Source organism: Pinus tabuliformis, chromosome 4_2 (assembly GCF_031772625.1).
Source record: "Pinus tabuliformis cultivar Carrire ecotype Pingquan chromosome 4_2, CPIR1, whole genome shotgun sequence".
NCBI lineage: Eukaryota > Viridiplantae > Streptophyta > Pinopsida > Pinales > Pinaceae > Pinus > Pinus tabuliformis.
The window spans coordinates 151943063-151966513 of NC_142304.1; the positions used below are offsets into that span (position 1 = coordinate 151943063).

The window sequence follows — 23451 nt, forward strand, 5'->3', positions numbered from 1 at the left end:
GTTATTATATCAATGTTCAATCATTTTACCTCTAATTAGATTAATGAACCAGATCTCAATCAACATAAGAAAGTTTATATGGCAAAGAGGTGGACCAAACACCAAAAAACCTCACTTGGTAAATTGGAAAACTGTTAGAATTCGAGAAGACAGACGTGGACTAGGGATCAAAGATTCAACTTGGATGAACTTGGCTATGGGAGCCAAATTTCTATGGAGAATTATCATTTGGAGGCTAGAGTGGCAGGAAAAGATATTGTGGAAAAAGTATTTTAGAGGATCCATAGCTAGATGTATAGAGATATTGCTAGAAGAAAAAAAAGTGTCTTCCATCTTGAAGTTTCACAAGGTTACCATCTCAGTGATAAAAGCTAAACTCATCTAAGTACTAAGAAATGGAAATGAAATAAAAATTTGGGAGGACAAATCTATGGAATGAAGGTTATGTCTAATCCATTAGATTTTGGCCCTTCTAAAAAATTGGATGAAAAATAGAAATCTCACACTTTTTATGACATCTTCGAATGGGATGGAAATTTAGAGAGATGTACTAGATGGAATTTTAGTTCTCTTTCGTACATATTGAGGCCTTTGGTCACTTCATTATCTCATGCGCTAATTGGGTGTGCTCCATGGAATAAATTTGTCAACAATTGTTGAGGTTGGGGTGATTCCTTCTTCAAAAGAGCGATACCTTTACTAAACTAGAAGCCTCTCAATTACCCTAATGTTTAGCTCTATGGAAGTATATTTGGAACAATGATGGTTTTCCCAAGATACATTTTTTTTCTCGAATTTTGGCTCATGGGAAGACCCTTATAGCATATAATTGAAGAAAAGAGGTATAATGGGTGACCAAAAACGTGTTTGTATGCCTAGATATAAGAATGAGCCTTCCCTTTGTTTATTGAATGTAGTTATGCCAAGGAGGTATGGATGCGTGCCTTTATTTGGGTGAGTTAACGTATTTGTTATCCTAGAAATTGGGATGAGATGTTTAGGAATTGGAGCAAGCAATACCTAGGAGTCGTTCAAATAAATAAATGCTTTAAAAGAATGTGGACTACTCTTCCAATATATCTTTGTAGAAAGATTTGGTTAGGCAAGAATAAAAATATTTTTAGTTAGGACTATGTTAGAGCAAACAACCTTTAAAGCCAATGACCTTCTTACTAAACATTTACAATTCAAAAATCTTAGTATGGACCAAGTTGTTGGGTAGCTTTGGAAATAATTGGTTTCTTCAATTTAGTTTGGGCTCTATTGCTCCATTCTCCTCCATCTCTTATTCCAGTTCTTTTCCTTATTAACAAATAATGAAAGGCATTGAGAAATTTCATGATTGGTGTCTGTAACAACATTCCTTTTCTCTCTTCTTTTATAGAGCTTGAAAGAATAATCCAAGGGTGGAAAGTGCAAGTGGGAGTCTTCATGATCCTGAAGGAAATAAGAATGCTCGTTATTCTTAGGGACTAGGGAAGGTATCAAATTATTTTGTAAAGGCTCATTCCCTGTGGTGTGGCTTATCCATCATAGTGGGAAATGAGTAAAATCCATAATAATTTTTTGAAATTCAATGTTGGTCATTAAAGCGACGATAACTCATTTGTATCTAATGGGATATAAACTCGAAATTATAATCTTTAGAATCAAACATGAACCCTCTTCATTTGACAAACTTTCATTTCTACATATCAAACAACATTTGAACTCAAAGACATTGGCCCAAGTTTACTATTGATTTGAGTCTAGTAACATTTGTTAAAAATGTTGATTTAAGTTATTTCCTAATTCCTTAGATTGTTTGACTTGTGACTCTTAATGGAATACGTTCTCTTAATGGGATTTGTGCAAGTCATATGTTTCTCCTTAGTTGTGGTGGAGATTTTGGAGGTGGATTTAGAGGTGATGGTTGCCTTTGGGTTCTATGGGGTGTTGATTATGTGGTGTCATTGGAATATAACTTGTGGGAGTTTGTTCTGAATCAGAGAATTACAATGGAAATATTATGTGATTGGTTCATAATTCAAAGAACCCACTTCTTTCAAATGGTAGGAACCTCTTGCCATCCTAAACTCAATACTTTGGAGTAGAGAATTGATTCCCTACAATTGGACATTAATAATGTTTGTAGTTTGATTCTCTCTTAGTGGGTGGAAAATATTTCCATGGCTTCAAATAATCAAAGAAGAAAAATTCCAATCCAAGTGAAGAAATCTCTATTGAATAGTTCGTATGTCATAATACTTGCTAAGGTTTTGCTCGGGTAACAAGCTAAGCATGCTTAATTGTGGGGAAAACTCCATAATTAAGTGTGCTTGATCCAAAGGAATCTTGATATGGGTGACCTCTCAAGAAGTCATTTTTACTGGGGTGAAAGCCTAGAAGGTTGTGATTGATGCTATGTAATTGATTGCACTAATATCAATCCCACTTCTCCACCCCAGGTGAGCATCACCTCATGTAATGAGTGTCTAGTCAATTTAACATCTTAATTTTCTCTACATAAATTATCAATCCAGGTATCATAAACTGATGAAGTGTGGTGCAACATATGTGCTTAGTTAACCTTTTTCTTACTTCGTTGTTTTATAGATTTTATTTTGTTTTGGGGTTTTGTTTTTGTTGGTTTCTTAAAGTGTCTAATGCAAATGGAAATCCTATTCTAAGGTCTTAAGAATACTTTAAAAGGTCAAGAATGGGTAGAGATTTCAAGACAAGGTTTATGTCCCTAATGGTAACTTCCAAAACTTATCACTTCAAAAGATCTCAAAACATGCTATTGATCAAATCAGTACTCGAGCAAAAGTGTAAATATGCAGCTACTTAAATCAAACAAAAGATTAAATACTGATCATGAAATCACTGTCTCTGCTGCTTGTCTAAATATGGAAATAAAAGTTAAGCTATTGCACTCAAACAAATCAAAAACTGCAAACTAATAAAAGTAAAATCAAATCACATCATTCATAGTTCAATTCATCGCCAGGTAGTTTAAGCTATGGCTTTCGGAGATAATCGTCAATGATATGAGCAAGTTGATATCTAATTGCAGGAAAGTAAAACTAAAATCAAATCACATCATTCATAGTTCGATTCCTCGCCAAGTAGTCTAAGCTATGGCTTTCAGAGATAATCGTCAATGATATGAGCAAGTTGATATCTAATTGCAGAAAAGTAAAACTAAAATCAAATCACATCATTCATAGTTTGATTCCTCGCCAGGTAGTTTAAGCTATGGCTTTCGGAGATAATCGTCAATGATATGAGCAAGTTGATATCTAATTGCAGAAAAGTAAAACTAAAATCAAATCACATCATTCATAGTTCGATTCCTTGCCAGGTAGTCTAAGCTATGGCTTTCAGAGATAATCGTCAATGATATGAGGAATTTGATATCTAAACTAACTGACAAAGCAAATGAATAAAACTGAAATCAAAGCATAACTGAAATTGAAAAGCTAAAAAAAACAAAGTCAACAAAGATGCAAATCTCATGTCATTATTTGATGCAAAAACATGTAAAGAAAAACTAATCTACAATCAACCGGTTGAATACACTTACATGAATTAAAATTGCATGAATGGAAAATCTAATCTATCAAATTTGAAAGCAATCAAATGACATAATGAAATCAAAGCAAAATTACAAAATGAAATCTACTCTAATTTACATTCTAATATGCTCCATGACATCTACTTCACATCTCCTTCCATGTTGAGAACATCAACGCTTTATTCAAATTCTTCAAAATTACAAAGCACAACAAAGCTCTCCAAAGCTTTCAAAAGCCATCAAGGAAGAACTACAAACTCCAAGCTAAGCTCTAAACTCTAAGCTAACAAATGAAGGAGAAAGATCTCCTATTTATACAAAAAGATGAGAAGCCATCTCATTAATGAGAGTCCATGAATCTCTCCCTCTACCTCTAGAGTCCTAATCAAAATAGGAACTGATAAGACACATGTCTTCTTAGAGTTTCAATACAATTAGGAGATGTGACACATATCCTCATCATCCCATGATTCTTTCCACTCAAATTCGAATTTGGCCTTAGAGTGCCACATAAGGGTCTTCTAGAAGTCTCCTTTTGACCTACACATGCCAACAATCTCAACCCACTTGTTAGGTATAAGCATATGCACATTATTTTCTAATTTTTAACCACAAATTCACTTAAAAAGGCTAAGAATTAATAAAGTTTGGAAAAACATAAATGTGGCCCAATGATAACGAAAATGGGATGAATGTAGTGACATAGTAGTGAAATGGAAGTGAAATGGAGGTGATATAATGGACATAATAGTGAAAGTGTAATGGAAATGAATGACATTTTCAAGACCCAACAATGAGTACTATGTGGAATATTCAAAATCATGAGAAATCTAATCAATTGAGATTAATACACATGGATATGGTCATAGTTTAATTACTTACTCTATGTAGTTAATCCCAAAAATGATATCAGTCCAAGTGGTTTAGAAGGAAGAAGAATCACTTCAACTTCATGATAATATGGAAATCAAAGGACTTGATCCCCCAAGGAAGTGTCTACCATTTTCATCCTTAATATACATTATCAAGTTGTTTGTATTTTGGGTAACTATGTAAGATTGGCTAGTTGCAAGGCAACTTAGAAATCCTATTTTGTTAATATTTTCATGTCGAAATCCTTTGTAGATTCAAATTGCTTATGTAATTTGCTAAAACAAAAGAATTGAATCTACTCTACCCAACATCGGAAAGCAATTTAATCGATCGAGAAATCACAACATAAACATGATACAAGATTCAACCACATATGCTCAAATACTTATTTAGGGGAAAGCAACTACTAAAAACCCCTTACTATCTGTATTGCATTAATCAAATAATTTGGATGAATACAATATGCTCTGCTCAACCTTGAGCTCAACCTGCACAAGTATTTTCTATCCTATGCCTCACTGGCTGCCTTTGGCCAATACTTAGCCAAATTTCCAAGCTTCCAAGCTCTTATTTCCTTGCATTGTTCCCTTGGGAATTAGGCCCCTATTTAATAGGAATTTTCCTACATTGGATTGTTCAATTCCTTTAGGTCAATTCTCTGACTATGTGCACCATCTACACAACTTGAACTAGTTTAAAATTGGTAGTACATTGCCCTTGAACTCCAATCTCATCTGGGTAACTCAAATTTCATGCATGCATGAATTAATTATGGTTAATTTATTAGTTAACTGGTTGAACAATGAAGTTTCACCCCACTGCTAGACCTCCTACTAGTTCCTCCAACAGTTGGAACTAGTTTAACTGAATTTGACTTAGTTTAATTGAATTAAACTATTACAACTCAAATTAAACTCAACCTAGGCTCCTAAAATTTAGGACCCAAGTTCTCCCTCCAATTCAAAGTAACTAAGGTATCTGAACGATAATAACTCACTTAACTCATTCAAGTTGTCTAGTGATGTGGAATTTCGATTTTCTACTAATTTAATTAAGCACAAAATTAAATCAGGAATTTCTTGTTGCATTTTCAACACCCCCTCTTAGCAAGAAAGAGATTCACATCTACCTCGATCCAACACCTTTGGAATGTACTGCATGCAACACTTCTCATTGTTGTTGTTGCTACTGCAACATTTGCAACTAGAAAGCATAAAAAAAAATTAAAATTGAATCGACTGTGTCCGTAACTATCTACTGCGAAAATTGTGCTACTGTTAACTCTACTACTGAGCCTCCTACTTTGTTGTCAATACTCTTAACACCCCCTCTTAGCAAGAAAGAGATTCACATCTACCTCGATCCAACACCTTTGGAATATAATGCATGCAACACTTCTCATTGTTGTTGTTGCTACTGCAACATCTGCGATTGAAAAGCATAAAAATTAAAATTAAAACTGAATCGATTATGTCTGTAACTATCCACTAGGAAAATTGTGCTACTACTAACTCTGCTACTGAGCCTCCTACTTTTCTGTCAATACTCCTCTGCACTCCTTAGTATTTGAATGATATTGATCCTCCTGCTACTGAATATTGTGGGCCCCTGTAGCAAGGGTAATGATCCATTAGACAAACACATCTCCATGGACCCTGCCCAAATTTCTGCAACTATTTGACTAAGGATCTACATCGCTCCACCTCACTCCTAGAGGTATAGATGCATGTGCTCCCTCTGCCCACTTGGCTTGAACTATCCTCCTACTGGAGGTCTCTGACTGGTCCTCTTCATAATCATCCTCCTGGTCAGTCCAACTGGCAACTACCTCCATGTGGTCCTTCCAAGCAACATATTTTGAGCTTCCCTCAAGGGCATACTCGAGTCTTAGTCCATAGAAAGTCATCCTACTAGCTCTAAAGAAATGATCCTGCAAGTTCGATCCTTCTGCAATAATAAGTTTGAAATCTCTTCTCTATTGTGATTCCATCTCTGATACCATGTAGAAATTCCTTGTAGGTTCAAACAGTTTATGTAATTTGCTAAAACAAAAGACTTGAATCTACTCCACTCATCAACGAAAAGCAATTTAATCGATTGAGAAATCACGATATAAACATGAGACAAGATTCAATCACATATGCTCAGAGATTTATCTAGGGGAAAGTGTAATGTCCCTAAATAGGAATACAAGTGATATAAAGCAAATAAAAATGTGTAGGACAATATAAAAATAAAATACGCATTAAACACCCATGGAAATGTTGCAAACAAGGAATTGTTGAGCCATATTATTAGAATTCTGCAAGAAAAATACAATATATATCGGAATGGTGCACCTAGGCTTGTCCTAATGGACAAGCAATACCAACCCTAGGTGGGAAAATGGTTGAGTTGAAGGTTTCCTAGATGCTGCACCAATCTGCATTGTGCTGCCCCAGAAAACTATTGCACTACTAAACTTCGACTGGTTGGAAAACACACTAAAACCAACCAGAAATTTGTGTTCTTCCTACCTCTGACTCCTTAGAAAAAACCCAGAAAAACCCAGAAGGGAATTTAGCTGGTTTTGACTTTGGTTTTTCGACCTCCTTGGAGCCTCTCCCAGTTATGGCTGCCAGATTCAACCTACTAGAAATTGCCTACAAATCCCTCTGCAAACACCTCCAAAATGTTGGATTTACTTCTGATATCCAACTCCTAACTACCCGGATAACTCTTGGCCAAGATCAGCTGCTCCCCAATTCACCACGAATTTCTGCTGGATGGCCTCGGCGTTGTCCCTCTGCTCAGAAATGCGAATGGCTAATGTACTAGTTCAGCTAGCTGCAAAATCCAGCGAAAATGCCTACACTATGATGTTCTGTCATCTCCTGGATCTCCCAACAAACAAAGAATCCCTTGTTGGTCTTCAACTACCTCTGCGTGTTTTCTAGCTGCCCAAAAGTACACATTTCCCTCTCTGTGTTGTTGACTGAAGCGTGTTGCTGCCTCTAACTCCCTAAAAATCCCATAGAACAACCTCCCTAGGGTGAGCATGGATGGTCCCTCGAAGTATAGTTTGAATCTCCCGCGTGAGAGATTTGTGGCTAAACAACTGGTAGACTTGCTAAACAATAAAGCGTACAAGTGAGTGTTTGTTTACAAATGTAGAAGATAGTCCAAAATGAGAGTTTATCCTTCCTTATATTCCCTTGGGCCTCCTTAGCCTCATGTGGACCCCTCCATCCACCCATTCGATTTCCCTCTGAGCATATCGAATGGCCAAGTTCAAATTTCCCCATGTGGGTGGCCCCCACATCCCACTAACTACTAAATAAAGTTGAATTTGCCCCAAAGTTCCTAAGTCGAAGTGTGGGGTCCTCCTCCTACATCAAAATTGTGCCCTGTGACTAATATTTGTGAGAAGGGATGTGAGAGTCCTCCCCTCCCAAATGTCGCTTGCCCTCAAGCAACCTCAAAGCTGGGTGCTTAAATATGTGCTCACCCTCCCAGGTGGTATCCTTGTCCGGCAAGTTCTTCCAGCGTACCAAGAACTCCCTGATGGTCTCGCTCCTCAGTCTCCTTTCACTGCTCTCCAAAATGGCCTCTGGTTCCAACACCAAGTGGCCCTCATCATCCAGTGGGGATAGATCATTTACTGCCATCACCTATTGTCGAAACACCTTCTTCAAGCATGAGACATGAAACACATTGTGGATCCTACTCCCTTGAGGCAACTCCAACTCATAAGCCACATCCCCAACTCGTCTAGTCACTCGGTAGGGCCCATAGAAGCATGGATGTAGATTCTCAACCCCCTTATGTTTCAGTGTAGATTGATTGTAAGCCTGCAGGCAGAGGTATACCAAGTCCCCCTCCTCAAAGTGTCTCTCTATCCTGTGCTAGTTTGCGTAAAGTTTTTGCTGAATTTAGGTTGTCACCAAATTATCTTGAGAGCCTTAAAGATATCTTGGCTCTCTTGAACCCAGTCTTTGGCCTTTGGGGCCCAGCTGTCTCCAAAAACAATATTAGCAAAAGTCACTGCATCATATCCATAAAGGGCACGGAAAGGAGTCATACCGATGGACATGTGGTGCGTGGTGTTGTAGCAATACTCGTTCAGATGCAACCATCGAATCCACATCCTCTACTGACCTATCACATAGTTCCTTAGGTACCCCTCCAACCACTGATTAACTCTCTCTGTTTGGCCATCTGTCTGAGGGTGATAACTAGTGCTAGTAGTATGCTCCATCCCAACCAACCTAAAGAGTTCCTACCAAAATCCACCCGAGAATTTGTTTTCTCTATTGATCACTATGTTCTTGGGGATTCCATGTAGTCTGAAAACCTCCTGGAAGAACAACTCGGCAACCTGTGCAGCCGTGTACTTAGTGGGGATGGCGAAGAAGTGGGAAAATTTGGTCAACCTGTCGACCACTATGTATATGCAATCCTTCCCCTATACTGTGGGGGGCCCTGTGATAAAATCCATCGAAATACTTTCCCATTTCCCCTTCAGGATGGGAAGTGGTTGTAGCAATTCTGCAGGGTGGGTCAACTCCCCCTTGTTTCGCTGACATGCCTCGCACTCCCGTATGTGTTGCAACACATCCTCCTTGTGGCCCTTCCACATGGATCTCTCCCAAATAGCTATATAAGTCTTCCAGAACCCCTAGCATCTGGACAGTGGTGAATCATGAGCTACCCGGAGTACCCTCTCCCTAACTGCGAGTTGGGCACTAAGTAAATGTGCCCCTTGTAATAGATGACCTCATTAATCACACGATAATGCTCATATGCATGTGTCCCCTCCAATACCTCGCATGCCCTCTTGTCTTTGGAGTACTCCACCAAAAAAAGAACCTTCCAATCATGGCATATGCTCATGAGAGATAACCCAGCTGGTCTCCGAGATATAGCATCGACCACCGCATTGTGCTTCCCCCGCACATACTCTATGTCAAAATCATAGGCCTGGACCTTGCTGGCCTCTGTTGCCTATCATTGAGGCCTTGCTACCCCATGAAATGTCAAAGACTATTGTGATCAGTCTTCACTCGAAACTGGTTGCCCACCAAGTACTGGTGGAACTTGTCCAACTCTCGAAAGCTATAGGATGCCAATCCTGTGACAATATTGCTCCAACTCCTACCCTGGATGCATCACACTCCACCGTGAATAACTAGGAAAAGTCCAGAAGTGCCAAAACAAGGCAACTACTCATCACCTCCTTGAGGCGATCAAAGGCGACCTGTGCTCCATCAGTCCATGTGAAGGCCCCTTTCTTGGTCAAGTCTATCAAAGGCAATGCCAGCTGCGAGAACCCTTTGACAAACTTCCTATAGTAGGTGCAAATGCCTAAGAAGCCCCTCAGCGTAGTCACGTCTCGGGGTACTGGCCAATCCCGGATGGCCCGAATCTTCTCCTCATGGACTTTCACCCCATCTTATCCAATGATATGCCCTAGGTAGAGCATCTATGTCAACCCAAACTTGCACTTGGAGAGCTTGGCATAAAATTGATGCTCCTCCAGAATGCGCAATACCTCCTCCAAGTGTTGGAGGTGCTCCTCCCATGTCCGATTGTAGATCAGAATATCATCGAAGAACACTAGCATGAACCTCCTCAACTCCCCGGAAGACATGGTTCATGCATGAATGGAATGTGGCCAGAGCGTTGGTTAGCCCAAATGGCATGACTAGAAACTCAAAGTGCCCATAGTGGCACCGAAAAGTTGTTTTAGGGATATCTTGATCCCTCACCCTGATTTGGTGGCGCCCTGAATGCAGATGAATCTTAGAGAATTACTTGGCTCCTCTAAGCTCATCCATCAGCTCGTTAATGCGGGGAATAGGGTACCGATTTTTTAGAGTCTTTCGGTTGAGGGCCCGTATTCAATGCACATCCGAAGGGTTCCATCCTTCTTCTTCACCAGCACCACCGAAGAAGCAAAAGGACTGGAACTTGGCCTAATATGGCCCAATGCAAGCAGCTCCTGGATGGCCTTCTCTATCTCATCCTTATAGGCTTTGGGATGCCTGTAAGGAGTAGTGATCACTACTTGTACACCCGGCTCCAACTCAATGGTGTGCTCAAATCCTCTATCTAGTGGTTTCCCTGGTGGAATGTCCCCAAACACTACTGCATACCTGTCCAACAAAGCCTGTATGTCTGCTGGTGGTGGTTGCACCTGTCCCCTAACCTCTGAGATCCTCAGCTCAACTGCCCATGCAATGTCCCCATGTCATAGGTCTGCCTCCATCATGTGGGCCGAAACTATCTGAGGTGGGTAAGACTACATGCCTCTCAAGACTACCAGTTTGCCATCTGGCCCAATGAACTCCATCTCTGGTTTCCTCCAATCTGTCGTGACTCGCCCAAGGGAATACAACCATTGGACACCCATCACCATGTTGGTGTCTGGCACATTGACCACAAAGAAGTGGTCTGTCATCGAGTAGTTCCCCATAACTACTGTCAAGGAGGCACATATCTAGTGTATTGGATGGTACGGTCACTTGGCACTCGGACTGAGAAAACTTCGAACTCTGTTATGGTGAGACCCCTCCTTTGGACCAACTGGGCATCTATGAAATTGTGGGTAGCCCCACTGTCCACCAACACTGACACCCTCTGTCCCTGTACAGTGCCTCTGATCCTCAGTGTCAAAAACTTAGGAATCCTGCATAAAGAAGCAAGGACTCCTCCTGTTGGGGCAAGAGATGCCCCTCCCTATGGAGGTGGTGGTGGTGGTGGTCCTCTGTCTGCCGAACTCTCTCCATCTATCCCACCACAATCCTTCTCCACCTCATCCTCTTGGTCACAGTCAGAAAATACCTCAATGTAGTGTGCTCTACCTGCATTGCACCTATGGCCAGGTGCCCAGGGCTCTCTGCATGTGAAGTACAGCTTCCTCCTCCAGAGGTCCTTTCGTTTCTCCTCATTTAACTGCCCCCTCCCATGTGTAGTTCTTGGCGGTGGGGGTCTTGTCTCATGCCCCTTCTGTGGGAAAGGGGTTTGTGTAGGAAATGGTGCTCTAGTCTTGGGGATGCCCCCCTGTAGATCTCTGGCACACATGATTGCTTCCTGTAGCGTGGAGGGTCTGCGCGACTTCACCAGTCCACACAGGGGCTCAAGAAAGCCCTCAATCAAGGTATACACCCTCCTTGCCTCGGATAGATCCGAGACCATCACTAACACCCGAAAAAAAATCTAAAAAGTACTGCTCTGGGTTGCCTGTTTGGCACAGTTGTGTCAGCTCTTTGAAATAAGCCTCTGGATCCCTCTAATCAAATCGCTCCACCACCCTCCGGGTGAATTCCTCATAAGAAACTATTTGGGCATGCCCTAGGGTGGTCAAGCCATGAAACCACCAATCATGGGCTTCCCCCTCCATGTGTAGCGTGGGCATCTTAATCGCTTCCTGCTCTGTCATCCGGTTGTGTTGAAAGTATGTGTCCATCTTTTCAACCCAAGCCTTGGCCGTGCACTTGACAGTGCCGTCAAAAGTAGGGAAATACATCCTCCCTATGGTTCTCTATAGCTCATAGTTCTGGGTCCCTTGTCCTCCGTACCCCTTATTCTTCTCACTTTGCTTGAGCTTGCAGTAATCTTTGAAGGAAAGGGCTTCTTTGAAGTATTCATACATAGACTGCCACTCTCTGAAGTAATCCCCCATTTGAGGAGGGTCTTCCTCCCTTACAGGTTTGATTTGTGCCACTGGCACGAAAGAAGGTAATGTAGCCTAAGTCGGCACACTGAATGAAGGGTGTTGCGTTGCTGGTGAGGGGTGATCGAATGACTGAGAGCCCTCGAAAGTTTCCCCACAAAGAAACCCTCTAGACGTGGTCCTTTCTCGGTTTTGTGACTTAATATCCTCCAACATGTCTTTCTTCTCCTTGGCCAAGTCACTCAAGGCCCTCAGGAGGCTATCAAAAGCCATCTCCTCCCTACTCTTGGGCTCTATCGTTTCCTCCTCTTCAACCATTGTTTCCCCCTGTCCTCTGTGTCTGGAGTAATCTCTAACTCCCTTTCTCTTCTCATGTACCTCTGTCTACGGTAGGTGATGTTCTGCTGGTCCCCTTCTCTCATAGGAGACAATCCCCACAACTGAGCCAAGAACTAGTCTCTAATACCACTGTAATGTTCCTAAATAGGAATACAAGTGATATAAAGCAAATAAAATGTGCAACAGAATATAAAAATGAAATACACATTAAACACCCATGGAAATGTTGCAAACAAGGAACTGCTGAGCCATATTATTAGAATTTTGCAAGAAAAATACAACATATATCGGAATGGTGCATCGACGCTTGTCCTAATGGACAAGCAAGACCCACCCCAGGTGGGAAAATGGCTACGCTGAAGGCTGCCTGGTTACTGCACCAATCTGCACTGCACTGCCCCAGAAAACTATTGCATTGTTGAACTTTGAATGGCTGGAAAACACACTAAAACCACGCAGAAATTTGTGTGCTTTTAACCTCGAACTCCTTGGACTAAACCCAGAAAAACACAGAAGGGAATTTAACTGGTTTTGACTTTGGTTTTTCGACCCCCTTGGAGCCTCTCCCCAGCTATGGCTGCTAGATTCAACTTGCTGGAAATTGGCTGCAAATCCCTTTGCAAACTCCTCCAAAATGCTGGATTTACCTCTGCTATCCAACTCCTAACTACCCGGATGGCTCTTGGCCAAGATCAGTTGCTCCCCAAGTCACCACGAATTTCTGTTGGATGGCCTCTGCGCTGTCTCTCTGCTCAGAAATGTGAATGACTGATGTGCTCGTTCATCTAGTTGTAAAATCTAGCGAAAATGCCTACACTATCCTGCTCCCTTAGCTCTCGGATCTCCCAACAAGCAAAGAATCCCCTGCTGGTCTCAACTACCTTTGCGTGTTTTCTTGCTGCCTAGAAGTACGCATTTCCCTCTCTACGTTGTTGACTAAAGTGTGTTGCTGCCCATGACTCCCTGAAACTCCTGTAGAACAGCCTCCCTAGGGCAGGCACGGATGGTCCCTCGAAGTAGAGGTTGAATCTCTCGGGTGACAGATTCGTGTCTAAACAACCGATAGACTTGCTAAACAACAAAGCGTATAAGTGAGTGTTTGTTTGCAAACGTAGAAGATAGTCCAAAATGAGAGTTGATCCCTCCTTATATTCCCTTGGGCCTCCTTAGCCTCCCCTCCATCCACCCATTCAATTTCCCTCCAAGCATATCGAATGGCCAAGTTCGAATTCCCCCATGTGGGTGGCCCCCACATCCCACTAGCTGCTAAATAAAGTCGAATTTGCCCCAAAGTTCCTAAGTTGAAGTGTGGGGTCCTCCTCCTAAGTCAAAATTGTGCCAAAAATGTGTTGCTGCACCCTATGACTAATATTTGTGAGAAGGGACATGACAGAAAGCAACTGCTCAAAACCCCTTACTATTTGTATTACATTAATCAAAGTATCTGGATGAATACAATATGCTTTGCTCAACCTTGAGCTCAACCTACATAAGTATTTTCTATCCTCCACCCAACTGACTGCCTTTGGCCAATACTTAGCCAAAATTACAAGCCTCCAACCTCCTATTTCCTTGTGCTTGTCCCTTGGGAATTAGGCCCTTATTTAATAGGAATTTCCCTCCATTGGATTGCACAATTCCTTTAGGTCAATTCTTTGATTGCATGCACCATTTGTACAACTTGAACTAGTTTACAACTGATAATACACTGCCCTTGAACTCTAATCTCAACTAGGTAACTCAAATTTCATGCATGCATGAGTTAATTATGGTTGATTTATTAGTTAACTAGTTGAACACTGAAGCTGCACCCCACTGCTTGTCCTCCTACTAGCTCCTCCAACAATTGGAACTAGTTTAACTGACTTTAACTCAGTTTAACTGAATTAAACTATTACAACTCAGATTAAACTCAACCTATGCTCCTAAAATTTAGGAACTACTATACACAACTCAAGTTCTCCCTGCAACTCGAATTATAACTAAGCTAACTAAGTGATAATAACTCAATTAAGTCATTCAAGTTGTCTGGTGATGTGGAATTTCGATTTTCTCCTAATTTAACAAAGGACAAAATTAAATTACGAATTTCTTGTTGCATTTTCAACACTCCCTCTCAGAAAGAAAGAGATTCACATCTACCTCAATCCAACACTTTTGGAATGTATTGCATGCAACACTTCTCATTGTTGTTGTTGCTACTGCAACATCTGCAACTGGAAAGCATCAAATAAAATAAAATTGAATGAACTGTGCCTGTAATTGTCTACTGGGAAAATTGTGCTACTGTTGACTCTGTTACTGAGCCTCTTGCTCTGTTGTCAATACTCCTCTGTACTCTTTAGTATTTGAATGACACTTATCCTCCTGATACTAAATACTACGGGCCCCTGTAGCAAGGGTAATGATCCATGAGACAAAAACATCTCCATGGACCCTGCCCTAATTTCTGCAACTCTTGGATTAAGGATCTAGATCTCTCCACCTCACTCCTAGAGGTATAACTGCATGTGCTCCCTTTGCCCACTTGGCTTGAACTTTCCTCCTACTGGAGGTCTCTGACTGGTCCTCTTCATCATCATCTTCCTGGTCAACCCAACTGCCAATTAACTAAGGGTTCATCTTAAGATCTAAATCATGCTTCCTCTCAACCACAACATTTCTAATCCCTGCCTTGCTCCTTAAGGTTGTGCATGCATCTTCCTCTAACATGTAGAGGTTCTCGATCCTGACACCGAAATTCCTGATTTGACATGAAGCAAGATGCTTGAGGTAGGCCTTCCCATCTTTGAAGACTACCTCATACCCTTTGTCTTCAATCCTTAATTTCTTCACCAGTTCAAGTTTCTTGGCTTCATTTCTATTTCTAAATAACTCACTGAAAGTCTTCCATATAGCAAAGGGAGTCTCTTTTCCATGTACTTTAAAGACTATGTGGTCTCTCACATCCTCCAGGATGATCCTCCTAGCTCTAGCTACACACTTCTTCCAATCTGCTAGATTCTGAGCATCAACTGCTGTCGGTTTTGGATATCACTATCAATGAATTCCTTCAACCCATTATCTTCCAACACTACCTCCATGTGATCCTTCCAAGCAACATAATTTTAGCTTCCCTCAAGGGCATACTCGAGTCTTAGTCCATAGAAATCCATCCTGCTAGCTTTCAAGAAATGATCTTGCAAGTTCGATCCTTCTGCAATAATAAGTTTGAAATCTCTCCCCTATTGTGATTTCGGCTCTGATACCATATATAAATTCCTTGTAGATTCAAATTGCTTATGTAATTTGCTAAAACAAAAGACTTGAATCTACTCTACTCATCAATGGAAAGCAATTTAATCGTTTGAGAAATCACAACATAAACATGAGATAAGATTTAATCACATATGCTCAGAGATTTATCTAGGAGAAAGCAACTGCTCAAAACCCCTTATTATCTGTATTGCATTAATCAAAGAATCTGGATGAATATAATATGATTTTCTCAACCTTGAGCTCAACCTACATAAGTATTTTCTATCCTCCACCTCACTGACTGCCTTTGGCCAATACTTAGCCAAATTTCCAAGCCTCCAAGCTCCTATTTTCTTGCGTCGTTCCCTTGGGAATTAGGCCCCTATTTAATAGGAATTTTCCTCCATTGGATTGCACAATTCCTCTAGGTTGATTCTCTGATTGCATGCACTGTCTATACAACTTGAACTAGTTTACAACTGATAGTGCACTGCCCTTGAACTCCAATCTCAACTGGGTAACTCGAATTTCATGCATGCATGAGTTAATTATGGCTGATTTATCAATTAACTAGTTGAACACTGAAGCCGCACCCCACTGCTAGACCTCTTACTAGTTCCTCCAATAGTTGGAACTAGTTTAACTAACTTTAACTCAGTTTAAATGAATTAAACTATTACAACTCAAATTAAACTCAACCTAGGCTCCTAAAATTTAGGAACCACTATACACAACTCAATTTCTCCCTCCAACTCGAATTATAACTAATCTAACTGAGTGATAATAACTCAATTAACTCATTCAAGTTGTCTACTGATGTGGAATTTCAATTTTCTCCTAATTTAATTAAGGACAAAATTAAATTAGGAATTTCTTGCTGCATTTTCAACATCTCTAGATTCTAAATGTATGTTCTCATCTATGTACAATCTTGTGGGATTCTGATGTTGCAACATAATGTACTCCACTTCTAGCTTTTGTGCAACCTTCTTGAATTAATATAAAAAATAGCTTTTGTTAAAAAAATGATTGACAATTCATACCTTGTTTCTAGACTCACTCGATTCTACTTCTTTTTAGGCCCCTTCTAAGGATCTTAAGGAATATTGTTCCTCCTTATACACTCACTTATATATATATATATATATATATATATATATTAACAATCCTTATAGATGTGACCAATGACATGGTAGATTAGGCAACTAAAAGGTAATTTCCAATAGTCAAAGTATTGGAATATTTCCATTCCCCCCATTCAATTTTTATTTCCTCTAGCAAGCCCTATTAGAGCTCCAATTATACTAACAATTCAATTACCTTCGTATCCACCTTGACTTGGAAATTTGCCTTGAAATCAATAAATTTCCCTAGTCCATTCCCTAAAATTCTTAGAATATATTTATTCCAAAGTTTCATGGATAGACTATGCATAAGAACCCATAATATTTCGATAAGATAAATTTATTTCCTCCCACAGGGCATATAATCGTTAGTGAATGGGGCACTATTAATGTGCTCCTTACATGATGGTCATTGGTTTGAAACCTCATGGGTAGTCCTATTGCCTACCCTTAAAAAGAAAAGAAAAGAAAAACTTCTTTTCAGGGTTGAAACTCAACCTCCAACATTTTATAATAATGAAGGTCCCCATAACTATTTATTTCCCATAAATTGTTCCACATCCTTCTCACTTTTAAACTCAAATGAAAGTCGTTGTCACATCATGATATCAAATTTTAGAGTATATGCTTGATATCCTTTCTAATTTCCCTCCAACTAGTCTTGCAAAGAATCTCCTTTTACATATTTACCATGACTCGCCCTATTGGGGCTTTCTCCATTAAGGTTTTTACCTCTTCCACTCCTATGCCCTATCCCAAGGTCACTTTCCACTCTCTCATTCCTTGGTCGAATGAACTTTTTATTTGTATTTTTTCTTGCAATTCCAAGGCCCATTTCCTTATTGTCCCTTCCATTATCCATCCACCCTTTGTATATCAACTCAACTTCAGTTAAAGCTCCAAACTCTCTTCCTTACTTAACCCCCAAAACTTCTTCTTGCTTATTTTCAAATGTTTGGTTTCTTAGCTCCCAACTAGAATAAAAGATAGGCAATGAAGCCCTCCACTCCAAAGAGTTGCACAAAGTTTATTTTCTTCCAACATCTACCACGGGATCTTCAATCTACTTAACTCGATGACTTTCTCTCTAATAGCTCCTTCTCCAAGATTTGATGCATAAACACAATATCCTTTCCTCCCCTCATCAAAGGACCAATTCCTTAAACATTTGTTCTTTTCACCTTGACTGCACCATCCTCTTATTGTAGGTGGATTTTCTTTGGAATGTGAACCATCTCTTGTCCCTCCTTTATTTCCTCATTACAAGTCCTCGCTCCCTTCCAAATCTCTAGTAACTCCTCTTTAGAACTAAATGTTGACATTGGATAGATCTTTATGCCCTAGCCCACTTGAGCCTCCTTCATTTTGCTTCCTTCCCACCAATAACATAATAGATAACTATAACATGTAATAATTGAACCACAAAAAAAAAGTGATCTCGACCATTTTTATTAGGACATACTATAAGACTATTTGATTTAGATGTTTTGGTTGTAAATTGTTTTTCTTATTGGCCTCGCCCTCCACAACTCTCTAGGAGTTCATAAAACAAATTTCTATTGGTATGATTTATCCAAATACAAGAGGCTCTTAAGACTTCAATCACCAAGCCCCCTAAATGCTGGGCTTTGAACATATTTAACTTGCATAACCCTAAGGCTTTACACATTATAGTGTTATCATGACATATTAAAGGTTATTTAATGACTATTTATCCATCTACTTATTTTCATACGTTTTATTCATAATAGTTGACTAAACATACACAAATATCTAAGTAGTCATATAGATAACATGGATTTATAATGTGAAACAATGTGGCGAATCAAGAGGAAAACCCTTAGGAAGAGGTAAAACACTTATATTTATTATGAAGAAACTTGATACAATTGTTGCATGATTCTTCATTACTAGACATTGCAATGTGTAAATAATCTACACTAAAAACAAATGAAGTGAAGAAGTAATTGTAACCATTGTTAAAGTAGAGAATTATATTCTCGAACACTTCACTTTCTGGATCATATATCATCATATACAAAAAAAATGGAACTTTGGAAATATAATAATAATAATAATAATCTAATTTTAAGGTCATGGCTTTTATGAGACTCCCTTTTTTGTAGAACAAAAGACCCACCTCCATGAATCAATTTGACTACTAAAATCTATAAAAATATACATACTCTACTCCCTTCAAATTTTGAATATATAAAATCTTAAAATAAAACACATATTCCTAATTATTAAATCTACTCAAATTATATTTCCAAATATATAAATAAAAAAAATCATTTAAAATTATATTTCCAAATATATATAAATGAAAAAAAAACACATTTAAAATTAAATTTTCGTATATAATCTAAACAACATAAATTTTAGGTAAAGTAGACATACACCGCAACACTCTGTGTCCAACATTCTCTGTCGGGAGAAAGATCGAGACCGACCTAAAAAATATAATTTATAATTGAAAAACCCAACTTGTTTAGCTTATCCAAAACTCAACTTGCTTTCTCTTTAGACAATAGAAATCAAGAACCAAATTACAATGTGTTTAATTTTCCCCCAAAACCCAGCAAAATTTAAATCCCCGCAGTAATTTCCACATCTGCCAAACGTTTGACATGAAATGTTAAACAGAGAATTTGCAGAGGGAGGGAGGCTGCGAGGAGAGAAGCATGCATCTTCAACAGGAAAACTTCATTGCATACGAGAGACAACGCATCTTCGACATGAAATTTCAGTGGATCCATTCCTGTTAAATCCAGTAGGTAGCTTCTGACAGCAGTAAATAACTAGCCATGAGCTCAAAGCATGGAGGTGGTTGAGGGAGTGGCGAAATTGGGCAAGCGAAACATGATGGAAAAATGCTATATCGGGATGCTGGGAGCAGATCAAGTTATAGGGATTTTGCAGTATTTGCCGGTGAAATCTGTGGTGGCATTTGGCATGACATGTAGTAAATTCCGAGAGCTGACGCAATTGGATGCTGTGTGGGCGTGGATTTGCAGACGGGAATGGGGACCCTGGGCTGTGGATGCCGTCGCCGGACATAAAGTGACTTGGAACTGGAAGCAACTATACCGGCAGATGCATGCTATAGACTCTGTCTTTTGCCGTCAATTGACGCAAAAAGGGGAGGCCACGCCTTCTCCCAGGGCTTCTCATTCGTTAAATGTCGTCTCTGGTGCGCTGGTTCTGTTTGGAGGAGGCTGTGAAGGAGGTCCGTCACATGTGAATATTCATTATTTCTTTACCCTTCCCTTTTATTATTCATTGCTTATTATTATTATTCTTAATGACCGTGGAGAATGGGTCAATATATTCCTGATACAATTCAATTATGCAATAAGAAAAGCAAAATTGAAGCTTGACATTGGGAATAAAATGCAGTGGGGGTGTGAGTTCTGATCGATACTGTTGCAAGTTGTTTTTTTAGGGTTTTGGAGGAAGGGAATGTACATGATGAATCCTCCCTCCCTCAGCTAACAAAATTTACATTGTCAGCCATGTGGCAGTGGCATTTACATCTGTTCATGATGGCAATGACCATTCCATTCCATTAAATTCCTCCAGAGCTAGGATTCAATATCGTGCTTTCACTTGGATGAGGAATCTGGATGAAATATCCTGTGTTTTTATTTTCTCATCCAAGACTAACCTATGCAATGGCTATCCTGTACCATGGCTGTTATTTGTAGGAGTTCAAATCCCAATGCTTGGTTAATTGTTTGCGATAAGCTAGGGATTCATAACTTGCTACGTGCTCGTACATATAACAGTTAGTTTGTTGAGGCCAATGCAAGTATTGCCTCATTGTCCGCAGAATCAGGGACATGGATACATAATGCCACGGACGCTCAACTCTCCTGGGAGATTTCTGTAGACAAAAATCATTTGGTCACTTGACATTTTCTGTTCACTGTTTCACCGTCGTTTTATTCTGGTAAAGGGTTATTATATTATACCGAGTGCTACTGCTCTTCATTTGGAATTATAATTTTTTTATTATTGGATATTTCTGTTTCAAGGGTGCTAAGATATTATATGATATGCTAAGCACCATGTTATAAAAGTAGTATTTGAAGATATATACCACACTTATGAGTTTTTCCCACGAGATGCCATTTGCAGTTTAATGCCTTGGCAATTTTTATAGAAAGATTTTTAGGGTTTATTGCCAGACTCCCAAGTAGATCCCTAAATATGAAATTGTTCCATGGATGAGGAAAATTGAAATCACCAAAAACAAGTTGGATGAGTCATTAACCAAGTTAAATCACAAGAAGGTTTCCACTCAAAAATCCTGATGATGGGTGGAGTGTCCACTTGAAACACTGGTTTTGAAACTGATACAGAGTTCAATTTGAGAAAATTCACCACAATCTTACCATTCAGTGTTCTATGCAAGAAAGACTGACAATTTTGAAGTCATTTTGAAGGGGTGAGTGAAAGCATTTCTTGCTGACAATACAGGTTGTTTTTGGTAAAAATTAGTAAATCGTCCACCATGTTAAACCATAGTTATATGGAATGTTTTCTTTGTTAAGCCAATAAAGTAAGTTTGGATGTACCATACCAATAATGAGATTCAGATCTTCCCCTTTACTGTCAATGTGGGATTCATTTTGCATCACATCCCTCTGATAACAAAATCCTAGGTTATATTGTCCATTAGAATCATTATTATTGCTGCAAATCACAAAAATCAGCTTAGCAGAACTTGCACAGCAATTTTTATTGTCTAGTCATTCTTGTTGCTTGACTGTGCAGATGGCTACGAGGCCTTTCGTAAGGTCCCCTTTATTGAATGGGCCAATTCTAATGGCGGATCAATGCACACATTTGCTAAGATCTTTAAATTTTTCTTTCATCAATTATTACAAACACCTTGCAAGAAATAGTTTCCTATTTGGCATGAAAATTAAGCAGAAACTTTGCACAATAAATCAAGAGATCACTACTTAAAACAGAATTTGCCATCTGAACACCAATTAACCCCAGCCAATTCTCTATTCAACTAAATTATGAAAATTTATACACTATGCATAAATCCAACCTCGAAACTGCTATAATATTTCACTGATTTGGCTGCAAGGATGAATGCAATTCTGCTGTCACAAATTACTTCAGCTGCCTCCAGTAAGCTGGGTCTACCCCATGAAATTTGGCATACCTCCAGAACAATCCCAGCAATAGAATTTGGCTTCCAAACAAAATGAGTGCTGCTATAGTGATGAAGTGTGTCTCCTTCAGTTCCCACGAGATCACCTACAATTAAATTTTTCCAATTTTGCACTTGCGAGGAATTTGGATGATTCCACCTCCTTGACTGGCTAGGGTAGATAGATTCACTACCGAAACCAGTCTGGCCGGACTAGCTAGGGTGGATCTCTCACTATCGAAACTAACCCTCCTCACATGGGTTCTCACCCATACTCCCAAACTACAAGAGAGCTCTTGAAACAATTATCAAAATCAATAACCAATGCATACTCCAAAGTGAGCTCCAATTCTCTTTTATAGCTTTATCTCAGAATACCATGGGTTTTTTCTTTTATAACCTTTTTTAATTTAATTATTCAATCTCACTTTTATTTGTTGCTTTTTCACCCAAATGACATTTAAACAATTAAATTAAGTGATCCCCTTTTTCTGACTATAGTCTACTGGAATCAATTAGGTTACTAAGTCCTAATCCTGTAGTGATTACTCGGAAAGGGACATCACAATCCTCCATTCCTGAGATTGCTTGCCCTCAAGCAATCTAAAATCTACATGTCAATATCAGGACCCCAAATACGCCTGTAGAATGATCCAATATATATCTGTTGTACCATCCTAACACAACTAAACCGAGCATGACTGTCACACTTTGCCATACCTCCAACCCTTTCTTCATAACCCTCTAGCTTTTGTTTTACACGCAGCAAGGCATGTTTTGCATCTTTGTTCTCTTCATTTTCATCTTCAGGGCTCTCCATATCTGAAGTGTCATCCTTGCTGGTTTCCTTCTGTTGTTGTAATGCTTTAAGAGGTGAAGGAGCCCATTTGTAAAGTGGGTCATGGATAAAAACTTCAATAATATTAAGCAGTGCTTCTTTATTTCTTGTCATCATGGATAATGTTTCTTCACACTTGCTTGTGCCAGGAGGCCCATAAAGAACACCAGAATGTTGACGCAAGGCAGATGAAAAGAGCTCTTTGTGCACAAGAGGCAGCTATACTGTATCAAGAATTGACTTCACATCTGCAAGCCCACCAACATCTTCCCGTTTTACATTCAGCACTTACTGTATCAAGAATTGACTTCACATCTGCAAGCCCACCAACATCTTCCCATTTTACATTCAGCACTTTTGGAGTCCCCATAGCTGATGCAGTTCTCTTCTTTACTCGGTCTAATGCTTTTTCCAAGTCTTCCTTACACAAGGAATGTACTTCTGTGTTTGAATCTACATTTTTGTTATCCATAGCATGCTGCATTAGGCCTTGCATCAAGGCTTTGAATATTTTCATTCAGTTCATTTTTCTTATCCCTTTCCAGGATTCTGGAAACCAGGCATGCTTCTGCATCAACATTTATGGCTTGAATGTCACTAGGCATGAATCTTGAAGTTTGTCTGGCAGTGTCCTTCAATCAAGGTTAATACTATCATTGT

The 23451-nt window shown here is 39.4% G+C and overlaps 1 protein-coding gene across 1 annotated transcript in view; it reads left to right on the forward strand.

The window, feature by feature from the left end:
• Positions 1 to 19253: 19253 nt before the first annotated feature.
• Positions 19254 to 23451, forward strand: part of LOC149168647 (Kelch repeat-containing F-box family protein) — a 64940-nt gene continuing 60742 nt past the window's right edge. Inside the window, exon 1 of the mRNA XM_089428363.1 lies at positions 19254 to 20012. Within this exon, the coding sequence (XP_089284489.1) occupies positions 19604 to 20012 (409 nt within the window). The 5' untranslated portion in view covers positions 19254 to 19603. The remainder of the gene's footprint in view (positions 20013 to 23451) is intronic.